This window comes from Tribolium castaneum, chromosome 6 (genome assembly GCF_031307605.1).
Source record: "Tribolium castaneum strain GA2 chromosome 6, icTriCast1.1, whole genome shotgun sequence".
In the NCBI taxonomy this organism is placed as follows: domain Eukaryota; kingdom Metazoa; phylum Arthropoda; class Insecta; order Coleoptera; family Tenebrionidae; genus Tribolium; species Tribolium castaneum.
In genome coordinates, this window is record NC_087399.1 from 1,012,254 (window position 1) to 1,024,264 (window position 12,011).

At 43.4% G+C, this 12,011-nt stretch overlaps 5 protein-coding genes and 1 non-coding gene across 9 annotated transcripts in view; 4 read left to right on the forward strand and 2 right to left on the reverse strand.

The window, feature by feature from the left end:
* The first annotated feature begins 24 nt into the window (after positions 1 to 24).
* On the forward strand, positions 25 to 1,416 carry LOC659194 (uncharacterized protein). The gene has a single exon (XM_965521.4). It carries the CDS (start codon positions 143 to 145, stop codon positions 890 to 892), a length of 750 nt encoding a protein of 249 aa, XP_970614.1. The 5' UTR covers positions 25 to 142; the 3' UTR covers positions 893 to 1,416.
* On the reverse strand, positions 1,072 to 3,266 carry Vps20 (Vacuolar protein sorting 20). Of its 3 annotated transcripts, none has more exons than XM_015983032.2 (5): positions 3,074 to 3,266; positions 1,870 to 1,953; positions 1,711 to 1,820; positions 1,418 to 1,658; positions 1,072 to 1,369 (listed from the first exon to the last, which is right to left on the reverse strand). In XM_015983032.2, exons 2-5 carry the CDS (start codon positions 1,933 to 1,935, stop codon positions 1,130 to 1,132), a joined length of 657 nt encoding a protein of 218 aa, XP_015838518.1. In that variant the 5' UTR covers positions 1,936 to 1,953; positions 3,074 to 3,266; the 3' UTR covers positions 1,072 to 1,129. The 3 variants fall into 3 exon arrangements, with proteins under 3 accessions (XP_015838518.1, XP_015838517.1, XP_008197376.1); XM_015983031.2 differs by having other exon boundaries at positions 1,870 to 1,961; XM_008199154.3 differs by lacking the exon at positions 3,074 to 3,266 and having other exon boundaries at positions 1,072 to 1,173; positions 1,219 to 1,369; positions 1,870 to 1,955.
* Rrp40 (Ribosomal RNA processing 40) lies at positions 2,195 to 2,873 on the forward strand. The gene has a single exon (XM_965371.5). It carries the CDS (start codon positions 2,195 to 2,197, stop codon positions 2,858 to 2,860), a length of 666 nt encoding a protein of 221 aa, XP_970464.1. The 3' UTR covers positions 2,861 to 2,873.
* Positions 2,889 to 6,133, forward strand: kraken. Its single transcript, XM_008199152.3, has 3 exons — positions 2,889 to 3,030; positions 3,080 to 3,127; positions 5,200 to 6,133. Exons 1-3 carry the CDS (start codon positions 3,003 to 3,005, stop codon positions 6,030 to 6,032), a joined length of 909 nt encoding a protein of 302 aa, XP_008197374.1. The 5' UTR covers positions 2,889 to 3,002; the 3' UTR covers positions 6,033 to 6,133.
* Positions 6,134 to 7,302: 1,169 nt separating this feature from the next.
* Positions 7,303 to 12,011, reverse strand: part of robo3 (roundabout 3) — a 54,986-nt gene continuing 50,277 nt past the window's right edge. The window contains exons 4-5 of one of the 2 annotated variants that reach the window (XR_010334586.1): positions 7,976 to 11,605; positions 7,303 to 7,915 (exon numbers count right to left, since the gene is read on the reverse strand). Coding sequence is in view for 1 of the 2 variants with exons in the window: in XM_008199151.3 (XP_008197373.1) it covers positions 8,979 to 11,605 (2,627 nt within the window). In the remaining variant the exon portion in view is untranslated. Of the gene's footprint in view, positions 11,606 to 12,011 lie in introns of both variants that reach the window. The other variant, XM_008199151.3, reaches the window with a different exon arrangement.
* On the forward strand, positions 8,296 to 8,369 carry Mir375 (microRNA mir-375). The gene has a single exon (NR_038705.1). It is a non-coding gene; the product is annotated as a microRNA mir-375 (primary transcript).

Here is a 12,011-nt window from a genome sequence, read left to right on the forward strand (position 1 = left end):
ATTGTCGTCGTTTTTTGGATGCATTTTGATGATTGACAATGACAATTGGCGACACTGCCGACTGACATAACCTCACTTTTGACCGTCAAAACATCTGGTTAAAGTCGCCCCAAATAAATTAGTTAGGCGTAATCAGTGCGAAATGAACCAACTCGAAGATAAAATTCTTCACGTGACGAAGGCCATCGAGCGTCAGGTCGATTCGGCGATTGAACAGATCGAAAATTTGGACGTCAATGACTTGGAGTCGCTCCGAAAGCAGCGTCTCAATGAGTTAAAGAAAAAGGAGGCGCAACGTAACGAGTGGCTGAGTCTTGGGCACGGCAAGTACGAAGAACTTGCCGAAGAGAAAGAGTTTTTTGACGTTACGAAACGGTCGAAAAATTGCGTGGTGCATTTTTACACGAATACGACCCCCAGGTGCGCTATCGTCGACAAGCATTTGAAAATATTGGCTCCCAAGCATCTTGAGACACGTTTCGTGAAGTTGAACGCCGAGAAGTGCCCCTTTCTAGCGCAGAATCTCAAAATTAAGACGATCCCGAGCATTGTTCTCGTTAAAGACAGTTTTATGGTGGACAAAATTGTGGGATTTACCCAGCTGGGGAATCGGGATGACTTCACAACGGAGATGATGGAGTGGAGGATTGCACAGAACGGGGTCATTGACTATGAGGGGGACTTGCTAACGCCCCCCCATTTGCAAGAAAAGAGGAGCAAATCAAGTGGGAAGAAAATCAGGGATGGGGCGTACGATAGGGACGATGATGACTTAGATATTGAGGAGTATGCCCTCAATAGGGACTCCCTCAAAAGTGGGGATAGTTTGAGTAAGGTTCAGGCGACTGAACTCACTCCGGAAGAGGCAGCAGAGTTGGGGTTGGATGACTAGATTTTTGCACAGGTTGGCATTACCAAGTGTTTTTTTTTGTAATTGTGGTAATGCCAACTTTATACCTGGTGTTTCAGTTTAGTATTCGCACCCTGTAACTTTTTTTTACAAAAATAAAAAAGTTACAGGGGGCGAATACCAATTGAAGCACCCGGTACGGCTTGCTTTAAAAAACTCGAAACTTTTTATACTTATTTAAATTTATTAATGTTAATAAAAAATTACAATGATATAAAATCAGGCCTCCAGCGCGACTGGTTCCTCCCGCCGTTTCTTTTTCTCTAAATTCGTCAAAAAATTATTTGAAATTTTCAATTTTCTTTTACCTTTGATTGGCGATTCTGGCACTTCTGAAATAATTTCGGGCTTGTCTTCGGGAACATTTGGCAAGGACTGCCCGATAATTTCGGCCAATTCATCCTCAACTGCTGCTTCGTCCTCCTCAGTCAGGCCACCACTCAAAAGTGCATTTATTTCCTAAATTAACAAACTAAGACTTTTGTAATAAAAAAAATAACCCCCAACCTCTTGTTTCTCTACACCCTCACGCGTCTCCTCGAGAATTTTCTCAATATCTTCAATATTTAGCGCTTCGTTGACTTTCTTCAACGCTTCGTTTCCTTGCTTGAGGCCGTTTACAACCTCCACCTCAACTTGCGCAAACTCGATATCGTGCGTAAGCCGCTCCAAATTATCCAACTGATTGTCGGTTTTTTGCAAAAGGGACTCTTGGAAGCGTTTTTTGCGTAAAAGCAGCTTGGCACGCCTGAAATTAACGAATAAAATAAGCCCACCCAAAGCCTGGCACTTGAACTGACTCTTTTTGCCCCTTGTTTAGTAATTTTTTGGCCAATTCTCGGTCCGAAGCGAGTGACAATTCGATACGTTTCTGGTACTGTTTCAATTTGTCCCTTTGTTGCTTCAATTGCTACAAAAACGCCTATAATTGGGCAAAAACGGGCGAAATGGACACAAACCAGCACGGCCTTGTCCTGTTGCGTGATCCTCGAGACTGGCTTTTTCTTACCGAAGATAATTCCCATTTTTGTGGGGGCTCCAACCTGTCAAACTATCAAATTAAGGTTATGTTTTTGGTAACCCACCAATTAATTAAAACAATCAGTTGGCCCAATTTAACGGCACAAATCAATCAAACGTCACCGGAAACCCAATCGGGGGCCAAATCACCCCACAGTCAAGCCCAATTCTTCGAAATATTGCCAAATCTAACCTTACAATTTAGAGGTTTTTGTGTTATTTGGTTGGCGGTTGCCAAAAGCTAGGTTATGTCAATTACGAAAAATGCTTGTATTTCCGGGCGATGTGGTAAAAGACGTTAAGTCGGTCAAGGGGGTGACAGTTCTGGGCCCCGGGGTCGCGCCGGACGGCAGCACCGTGCGCGTGACCCGCGCGGGCCGCCTCCACGCCAAGCCCCCTAACACCTACTGGGTGGAGCACGACCAGAAGCGCTACGTGCCCAAACGTGGGGACTTGGTCGTGGGCATAGTGGTGAAAAAATCGGGCGATTTGCTCAAAATCGACATTGGGGGCAGTGAGCCCGCGTCGCTGTCCATGTTGGCGTTCGAGGGGGCCACCAAGAAGCAAAAGCCCGACTTGCAAGTCGGCGACTTGGTCTACGGCCGGCTGCTGAACGCGCATAAGGAGATGGAGCCCGAGTTGGTGTGCGTTGACTCGTATTTCAAGGCGGGGAAGTTGGGGCCGCTGTCAAATGAGGGGTTTTTGGTGACGGTTAGTTTGGGGCTGGTGTGGCGGTTGCTGGAGGCCGAGAACCCCATTCTGGAGGCGGTGGGGAAGGCGGCCCCCTTCGAGATCGCCGTGGGGATGAACGGCAGGGTTTGGGTCAATGGGAGGAGTGTCAAAGACGTTTTGAACGTGGTTAGGTGTCTCGAGGTGGCTGAGAGGCACGACGATAGAACTGTGCTTGATTTTTGTAAACAGTTGAAATAAATTTTTTAATTTGGTTGGACTTTGATTGGATTGAGCCCCTCTTACGTCATTCGCTTTCACGTGCTGGTGGCAGCTGGTTCAGGTGGGGTTTGAATGAGTTGAAATCGTGGCTGGGTGGGAAAAATTGTCATTGATCGTCGAAATGAGTGATAAGACAAATGGGTTTCACGGTACGTTGCATCTTGCCATTTTTTTGACTTGACGTAACCTTACTTTTAGACGATTTTGAGGAAGTTCGGGTTCCGGTGCCCTGGGGGCACATCAGTGGTGAGTTCCGGTCACGCTTTGCATGATTCGTCACTTTTCATTGTCTGATTGGGAATTATTCATAAAAACATGCACGTTTCGAGTGGCTCATTAATGCTTATTGCAGTGTGTTATCAAACAGACTGATAACGCTCATAATTAAAATAATAGTAGTGCAAAAAAGACAACTATTTTGCAATTAATTTGCTTTAATTACCCTTGCAATTACAAAGCGCGTTTCGAATTTATGGTGTGTCGTTTGTTTGTGGGCTTTAGGCCTGCTTTGCCAAATGCCAAGTCTAGACCGTTTGTTTTATTTTAAGTATAAGCACAACATTAGAAGTTTTTTTTCCTTTATGTATTTGCCACAGGTCTTTGCAAACACGTGTGCTATTCACGATATAATCCCATTGTCCGATATTTATTTTTTGTTGATTTATTTAAATAAAACGCTAAGCCTTGTAATTTGCGATAGGCTTAGAATAAGGTATTATAAAAAGTGAAAACGATGTTATCTACCTGTTTAACCCACTTTTGGGGACTTTGGACTTTGATACTTGCTTGAATTGCGAGATTCGGGTGCCTCTGGCAGTTACAACGGAAATTTTGCGGTTTACTTTGCAAACAGACAAAAAATTTAAGTTCAATCTTGCAGACACCGATTACGCAGGATTTTTTCGCTGTAATCGGCATTTGAAAACACGAATTAATAGCGAGAATAAAAAACAAATTGATTCACAATTTTTTAATCCAACTGTAACAGAAAACTCGAAATTTTCCTAGAAAACGTGGAAATTCCGTATGGTTTTGCAATTATCATCCGACATTCACAAAATAATCGAACAGTTTTTTGGTCAGATTTTAAGCGCTTCTTGATTGGTCTGTCCTACAGTTGGGAGCGCAAATCCCCACCCATGGCCAATGACAAACGTCTTGCCATTTTTTGTGCGCTAGATAAACAAGCAGGAGGTGATTTTAATATTTTCATTGGTCAAATTATTTATTCCGGGGACAAATCAGACACTAGAAACCGGTCCAGGGCTGGCCCTTCTCACAGAACGAGTTTTCGGCTTCTGTGCGAATAAATGGCGAAAATAATTTTAATTCCAATTACCGTTTTTACAATAAGATTGCAACTTTTTAACTTTTAAAATAAAAATTAAACAGACGGCTCTAAGGAGAGCTGTTTTAATAATTTCTTGAAAAAATGTTTAACAAAATGATAAATTCGCAAAAAAATAATCTTTTTTTTTGGAAAAAGGTGTGCAGATAAAATTTGTCATCGGTCGAAGTTTCTGTTTATTGGTTTATTACTCAGTTGATTATCGCAAACATAACTCAAGTTGGGATGACTTGGCACGGAAAATAAACCATGTTGTTATTTGCTCAATATTTTTTCACGTAAAAAAACACGCTTTACTTTCACATTTCTTTGTTGTTTTATACGGCAGCTAATATCCGGAAAACGTTACATAAGCCTAGTTGTAATAAAATTAACTCATTATTATATGCATGAAGGCTAGAAGCACCCAATTTACATTGCAAATCGCATTAAATAATCGCAAGACTCGGAGGTGAAGGACCTAACCCTCACCGTGATTGATTATACAGGGTTATTCCCACACGAGTACATAAAATAATACTTTTTGCGGTTTGTCATACCCTGTATATTATCTGCGTGCTTTAACTAAATGTCGATAATAACTACAAGTTATTCTAAGTTTTTCTGTTGCATATTTATATATGTGATTTTTCAAGTCTTGGTTTTTGTAATAACGAAAAATTGAATAATTCAGAAACGAAAAGAGATATACATAAAGTTACATTATTTTTTTGCGTAGAATCTAATTATGCAAAAATATATAGGGTGTTCCATTTAAAAATATAGTTTTGGTTCACCACCCTGTATACAACACTCTGTATATATTTTTGATTTTAAGTCGATCTATTGAATAATAAAGACGGCATGGCAATAATTCAAGTAACAAAAAAGTTATAGAGGAACGTTTTAAAGTTTCCATTAAGTTAAATGTCCATTAAGTTAATGCTAGCTTGCTTGATTTGGAGCGTTTGTGAATAACCCTGTATTGAAGGTAAATGGTGGGGCCCCAGGTCCAGCCAGCCCGTGCTGGCCATCCACGGCTGGCAAGACAACGCCGGCACCTTCGACACTTTAGCCCCCTTGCTGGCGTCCAAAGGCCACTCGATCCTCTGCATCGACCTGCCAGGCCACGGTTTGTCCTCCCACCTGGCCGACGGCCACTACTACTACCTCTTCTGGGACGGCATCCACATCGTCCGCCGCATCGTCAAGCACTTCAACTGGCGCCCCGTCACCCTCATGGGGCACTCCCTCGGCGGGGGCATCGCCTTCCTCTACGCCGGCACCTACCCCCAGGAGGTGGCCAAGTACATCAGCTTCGATATTGCGAGTCCGAGTGTGCGAGACCCCGCCAAAATCATCGCCAGCATCCCCGACTGTGTTGACAAATTCCTAAAATACGAGACTCTAACCCCCGAACAAATGCCCTGTTACAAATACAACGATATGATTGATATTGTGGAGGAGGCCTATAAAGGGGGCGTCACCAGAGCCTCCTGCGAGATTATGATGAGGCGAGGGATGCGGCCGGCGGGGCACAAGAAAGACCACTACGTTTTTAATCGAGATCCGAGGCTTAAAGTGGCAGCGCTGGCGTTTATGACGCCTGATCAAGTGCTGGAGTTTGCCGCGCGGACGACGTGTCGCGTTTTGAATATTCGGGGGAATCCTGGGATGAAGTTTGATTTTCCGGAGTTTTATGATAAGGTGCTTGATGCGATTGGTGGGAAGGTGGAGAAGCACGTGGTTGAGGGCAGTCATCACTTGCATTTAAATAACCCAGAACGGGTTGTTGATATTGTTGATAGGTTTCTATCAACGTAAAGTTAGACGGAATTGTGATATTTATTTTTCTAGTGTCAGTATTTTATTGTTGATTCTTTCTTGTAGTTGAATAAAACACTTTGGCTTCGATTTTTTCTCGACGAGTAATTGCTTTATTTTTGTTAATGATTCTTCACGAACGTGTGAAATAAAATTTCGATTTTTTCCTCTTTCTGTGTGTTTTATTACTATTATTTAATTTACCCGCACCTTCGTAACGTTTTTTTTACTTTAAAAATAGATCACTGCTTGTTCTTATCACAGGTTTTTATAACCAAAATTTTATTCAACAAAAAAATTCATAACTCAAAAACTAAAAGTCGTAGAGCAATGCGGTTTGTTCCATTGAATTCAGCGGTTCATTTTCTGTATTATACCAACTTTTCACGAGATTTAAAATTTTCAATTTCCTGAGTAAAACTTACCTTCAAAGAGATGAAAAAGAAATTTTTTTTAAACTCACTCCAGCAAATTTTTATGGACTTCTATAAGTCTTAACAACCCACTAAAGTTGTTAAAAGTCCACAAAAAGTCCAAATGTTCAATTTTTTGATGTTTGATTTTTTCAATTTTCGTCGCAGTTTTTGTCGGTTTTGGGTACCCGGAACATTTCTCGAGCAATAGCTCCGGAACTATTAGAGATAACCCCATGAAGTGTATTATCGTTGGAAAGCTCTTTAAATTATCTATTTTTTTCAAAAAAGATTATTATTCTCCGACTAATAGTTTTCGAGCAAATTGCTGCTAAATGCAAAAATTGGTAAAATTTTAAAAAATTCATAACTAAAAAACTATTGGGAATTTGGCAATTTTCTCGATGCCAATCGATTCCCCGGATCATTTTGCACAGGTATGGATCAAAACAGTTCCACTTTTTACAATAGTTTAGCCGTAAATGAGAAAAAAAATAAAAAATAAAAAAAAAGTTAACACATTCAAATAAAAAAAAACAATTTTTATTGTAAATATTTACACGAAAATTGGTAAATTACATCGCCAAGTGGTTACAACAAGAGATGGTTCGTCCTGGTAGCGTTTGCAAATATCCTCCCATTGCATCTCAGTGGGGCTAAAAATCGCCTTCGACCTGAGACTGCCTTTGACTGTCTCCAAATCCTTCAGAATGTTTTTGTTGCGTTCTTTGACTTCATTTAGTGAGAGAAATTTTTGTTTTTTAACGTCTTCATTCCCACTTTTTTGTTCCTCACGCTTTTCTCTACAAATATGATATAATTACTTTATTTTTATTATAAAGTGTTACAGCACTTACATGTCTTGAAATAAAGTTTCCACCTTTTCCTCTTCCTGTTTGTATTTATTCAGTATTTCCTCAATTTCCACCAAAGGCATTTTTCACCATTTATTTACCGATGCTCGGTTGTTGTTGTATGTTGCCATGGCAACCAGTGCGGTTGTTATGGTCACGTGTCTTGGGTGAATTCAAATAATTACAAAAAAAAAATGATTAAATACAACTTTTTTAATCCTTTTTATTGTTTTGGGCAATAAATTGAACGTTCACTTTTTTTTCATCAAATACATTATAGTTTTAAGAATTATTAAGATTTTTATGAAAGTGAACCGAAAGTACCTTTTTATTAAAAACTGACAAATTGCCTTCTTAATTCTTCTCTAAATTTTGGCATATTTTTACCAAACCAAGAATTGGTGCAGTCAGTAGGACTTGATCTGCTCGATAGTTTTTTTAAAGGAGTGACCAAAGGCAACTTTCAGAGCCTTGGAAATTAAGTTTTTAATTTATACAAAATTTGAAAATTGATTTAATAGAATTTTTTGCATTTTGGTGATAACAGCCGGCCCATTTTCCCACCAGTGGCGGCGTCAGTTTCTTATCAATTAGAACGGAACTTTAGTTATAAAATCTGAAATCGCACCTTGTTATTCAACAAAACTGGCCATAAAAAATTCAAAACGCCACACACATTACAATAAAACGCCAATTATTGGCCCCCTTTTCTAGAATTTTTATATAGTTTGCCAACAAACGGCAATAAACTTGCATATAGTTCGCGATAACAGGACAGTAATTTCCATTTTATCATAAGGATATTGATAAGTATTATCATAAAAATAGTTCAGGTATGTCGGCCTGCCTTACCACCTTCGTGTCAGAAAAAGACGGATGATGCTTTTTGAAATAATGATTCGAAAAATTGTAATAATATGGTGAAAATGACACGACGACGGTATTTCAAGTCCGACTTTCGAACGGTTCAGGTGCTTGGTGGTGTTTTTGTTACATTCAAACTGACTTGAGCCTTGCGAATAATTCCTAATTTAAAGAGCGATTTGTTCGTGTGGCTCGAGTTAGATAAAATGTCTTTCCCCCAATTATCGTGACAAAAACAGGTACGCATTTAAAAATTTTATTACTTTTAAATACTGTACATACATGGTATAACATATACAATGGCACGTTATTTATAAAAATATAATGAGCATGTTTCTTACATCAACCAATCGAGAAATTAACGGAAGACACGGAAATCAAAAAACTGTCCCTATTCCGGCGAAAAACGTGGCAACACTGCACAAACCCACCCGGAATTTTCAATCCGCGGTGGGCTAAATATGTGCAAGCGGCCTTGCACATAATTTTCGGGTACTTATTACTTGTATTTTGCAATTAACGAGGCGCGTTAGCGGTCGTTAGGGCGCGTGAGCGCCAGGCGGTGTTGCCACCTCGTCCCCCGTTTCCCAGTCGCACTGAAAAAACCTACCCTAGTTAAGAAATATACAACCAGTCACAATTTATACATAACTCCTTGATATGTTTTATACAATTTGAATATCGATGAGGATTACAGTGTTACGGGTTTAACTAGTAGAACCAAGCTTAAAAATGGACGATTTGAACCGAGCCCACTGACTAGACACTCTCCCAAAAACATTAACAAGTAATACTGATAACAAAATCACTCAAATTCACAACATATTGCCAGGCTCACTCCTCGTGGAGGCATGATAGACCTGTTTATGTGGCGTAAAACTAGTCAAAGAAGGCGTGGCGTTGCGCCATGACAGGCCGGGCGGGCCGACGCGCGCATACACCGGCTGATTGGGCGACACGAGATCGGGTGGGTTCTCATTGGACGATTTCTTGCGACGTAGCGTTTGATTTGGCGCGAAATACGAATCCGAGTAGACTTTTCGGTTGTAATAGCCGCCGTTGTGCGAGGGGTACGGCGGCTCCTCGACCCAGACCATCCTGCGGCCGCCCGTCACCAGAGTCGTGGTGGCGTAGGGCGCCGGGGAGGTCACCTGACTCGCCTCGACTTCGGCGTAATCGGCCAGGTTCGGACTAGCGTACTCCTTCTCCACCTGCATGTACTTGGAGCAGTCCAGGTGGTCTGGCCGCGGGTTGAGGTGGAGGTTGACCTCGGGGGTGAGCTTCGAGTACTCGGGGAGGGAGTTGGAGTAGTCGGGCAGCGCGTCCTTGTCCAGCCACAGCGGGGTTTCGGTCTTGGAAGCGAGGGGCGTGGTTAGGACTGCGCCGTTGGAGCGGCTTGGAGTTAGGGTTTTTTTCGTTAGCATTTGGCGGCGCCGCACTAGCAACATGGCGCCGAACAGGAGTACCATCACCGAGACCATGCTGATCAGGAGGGCCATGAACCAGGTCTCGGTGATGAAATCCCCAGATTGCATGTCGATGGGTTTCTGGTGGTGGTGGTCGTTGTGACGGGAGGCTGGGTCCAGCCGGAGGATGGCAGCCGAGCTGAAGGGGCCGAGGCCGGCGCGTGTCATTGCTGCCACTTTTACGGTGTAGGCAACCCCGGCCGTTAGATTCCCCAGGAGGAGGGTGGGGGTTGTGCCGACTGTTACAGTGTCGGTGGTTCCGGTCCCGTTGGCTTTGATCTCGATTTTGTAGCCTTGGAGGTCCCCATTGAGGGTTTCGCTCGGTGGTGGCTTCCATTTCAAGTAAACCGCGGTCGAGTTTAGGAGTAAAGCTTCCATGGAGGTTGGAGCTTCAACAGGCACGTCTTCTAAGGTTCGGACAGTTCGAGAATTGGAAGGTTGTCCTTCGACAGTCTTGTAAAAAGGCACAAGGAAGAATTCATAACGTGACCACTTGGCTAGGTTATTGACAGTGAAACTGGACGCACCTCCGGTGTGTAAAACCGTCAACATGCTGTAGGGCTTGGGAAGGTCGGAGGGTCCGTCTAGTGTGACATAATAAATGTAAAGCCCTTCAACGTACTGAGCATCCAGTATTTCCCACACTAGTTTGATCGCGGTCGATAAAACAGGAATCGCTTCGCTCAACCGCACGATATCGCCTTTGACAAGACTAGCCCTCGCTTCGCTCAAAACCGTCACCTCGGGGTTTCCCCAATTTTGGGCAGTGTCAGGACCTACTATGATTATGTCGGATAGTTGGGACGGCGGTCCCAACCCATGCCCATTCTCTGCCCGTACCAAGAACGTATAAGGTACTGAAGGACTCAGCAAATGTTGGGTATATGTAGGTCCTTGGACCCGCCTTGCTACCACAGTCCAGGTGGGGGTAACCCCCTCCTCACGCCCAAACAACTCGATTTGGTAACCAAGCAGGCTGGACGACCCGATTTTGTTATTCTGACCCCACGTGATCGTGACACTGCCCTCCGATTGGTTGAGGGCGTGTGGACGACTTGGAGGCCCCGGAAGCATGATAGCTTCCGGGGCTTTGAAGAAATTAATGTTCGGATTTTTGGGGTTTTCCACAAGTAAATGTCCACTCCATGTGGCTTTCCCGCTGCGTGAAGACGCCACACATGTGTACAACCCGGAATCGTCTTTTTGCAAGTTGTGGATTTCCACAAGTCCGGGGTTAGTTGTATTAATCCGGTTCGTGGACGTAACCGGATGATTCTCCTTGTACCAGGAAATGACCGGAGTCGGGTTCCCGCTGGCTTCGCACGAGAGAAACGCCACGGAGTTAATGGGGAGGGTTTGGTTAACCGGCCCCCGGATTATAACCGGAGGCGGGTGCTCCTCACGGGACGTGACCGTTAACCGGGTCCGGGTCGAGGCCGAACCGGCGGCATTAACCGCCGAGCAGATTATAACCGTTCCGGAGTTTTGCGGTTGCGCTTGTTTTAAAGTCAGGGTTGATTTGCCCTCAACTGTGGTGACTTGGTAGTTGCCGGTGGAGGTTCCGGGGTAGATTAGGGTGCGGTCGCCTTCGAATGACCAGAAGATGAACGGTTTGGGGCTTCCTTCCACGTTGCAGTGGAAGGAGACGTCCCGGTTGGATTCAACAGTTTGGGCCAGGGGGCGGGTGGTCAGGGTTGGGGGCGCGTGCACGGTGAGGAGGGCGGTGGCGGTGATGGCACCGGCGTAGTTGTCGGCTTCGCAGGTGTAGCGCCCTTGGTCCAAAAGGGTGATTCTTTCGAGGCGAAGGGTGCGGTCTTCCAGGACGCGGACGCGGCCTAGGGGCATGGTGCCGCCGGCGGCGTTGCGACGCCAGAGGACGTCCGGGAGGGGGTCGCCGCCCACGGCGCACGGGAAGTCCACGGTGGAGCCCACGAGGGCCGTTTTGTCCTCGGGGGGTTTGATCAGAAATGGTTTCACTGGAAGGAAAAAAGATTGGAGGATATTCATAATCATTATGTATTATTTAATTGAAAATAAATACTTGAATCCGTCCGGTCCGTATTTAAAAATCACTGCTTGTTTTTAACCAAAATTTTATTCAACAAAAAAATTCATAACTCGAAAACTAAAAGCCGTAGAGCAATGCGGTTTGTTCCATTGAATTCAGCGGTTCACTTTCTGTTTTATACTAAATTTTCACGAGATTTAAAATTTTCAATTTTTTTTGCTCAAATTTCCTGAGTAAAAAATACACTTTTAGTACCATCAAAGAGGTGAAAAAAATTTTTTTTAAACTAACTCTAGCAAATTTTTATGGACTTCTACATGTCTTAATAACCCACAAAAGTTGATAAAAGTCCATAAAAAGTCCAAATGTTTGAT

Coding starts and splice junctions, on each gene's coding strand:
- LOC659194 (XM_965521.4), top strand. CDS start 143: ATGAACCAACTCGAAGATAAAATTCTTCACGTGACGAAGGCCATCGAG.
- Vps20 (XM_015983032.2), bottom strand. CDS start 1,935: ATGGGAATTATCTTCGGTAAGAAAAAGCCAGTCTCGAGGATCACGCAA. Junction 1,659..1,710: donor CTAAACAAGGGGCAAAAAGA/GTCAGTTCAAGT, acceptor CGTTAATTTCAG/GCGTGCCAAGCTGCTTTTAC. Junction 1,370..1,417: donor AGGGTGTAGAGAAACAAGAG/GTTGGGGGTTAT, acceptor TTGTTAATTTAG/GAAATAAATGCACTTTTGAG.
- Rrp40 (XM_965371.5), top strand. CDS start 2,195: ATGCTTGTATTTCCGGGCGATGTGGTAAAAGACGTTAAGTCGGTCAAG.
- kraken (XM_008199152.3), top strand. CDS start 3,003: ATGAGTGATAAGACAAATGGGTTTCACG. Junction 3,031..3,079: donor TAAGACAAATGGGTTTCACG/GTACGTTGCATC, acceptor CCTTACTTTTAG/ACGATTTTGAGGAAGTTCGG. Junction 3,128..5,199: donor GCCCTGGGGGCACATCAGTG/GTGAGTTCCGGT, acceptor CCTGTATTGAAG/GTAAATGGTGGGGCCCCAGG.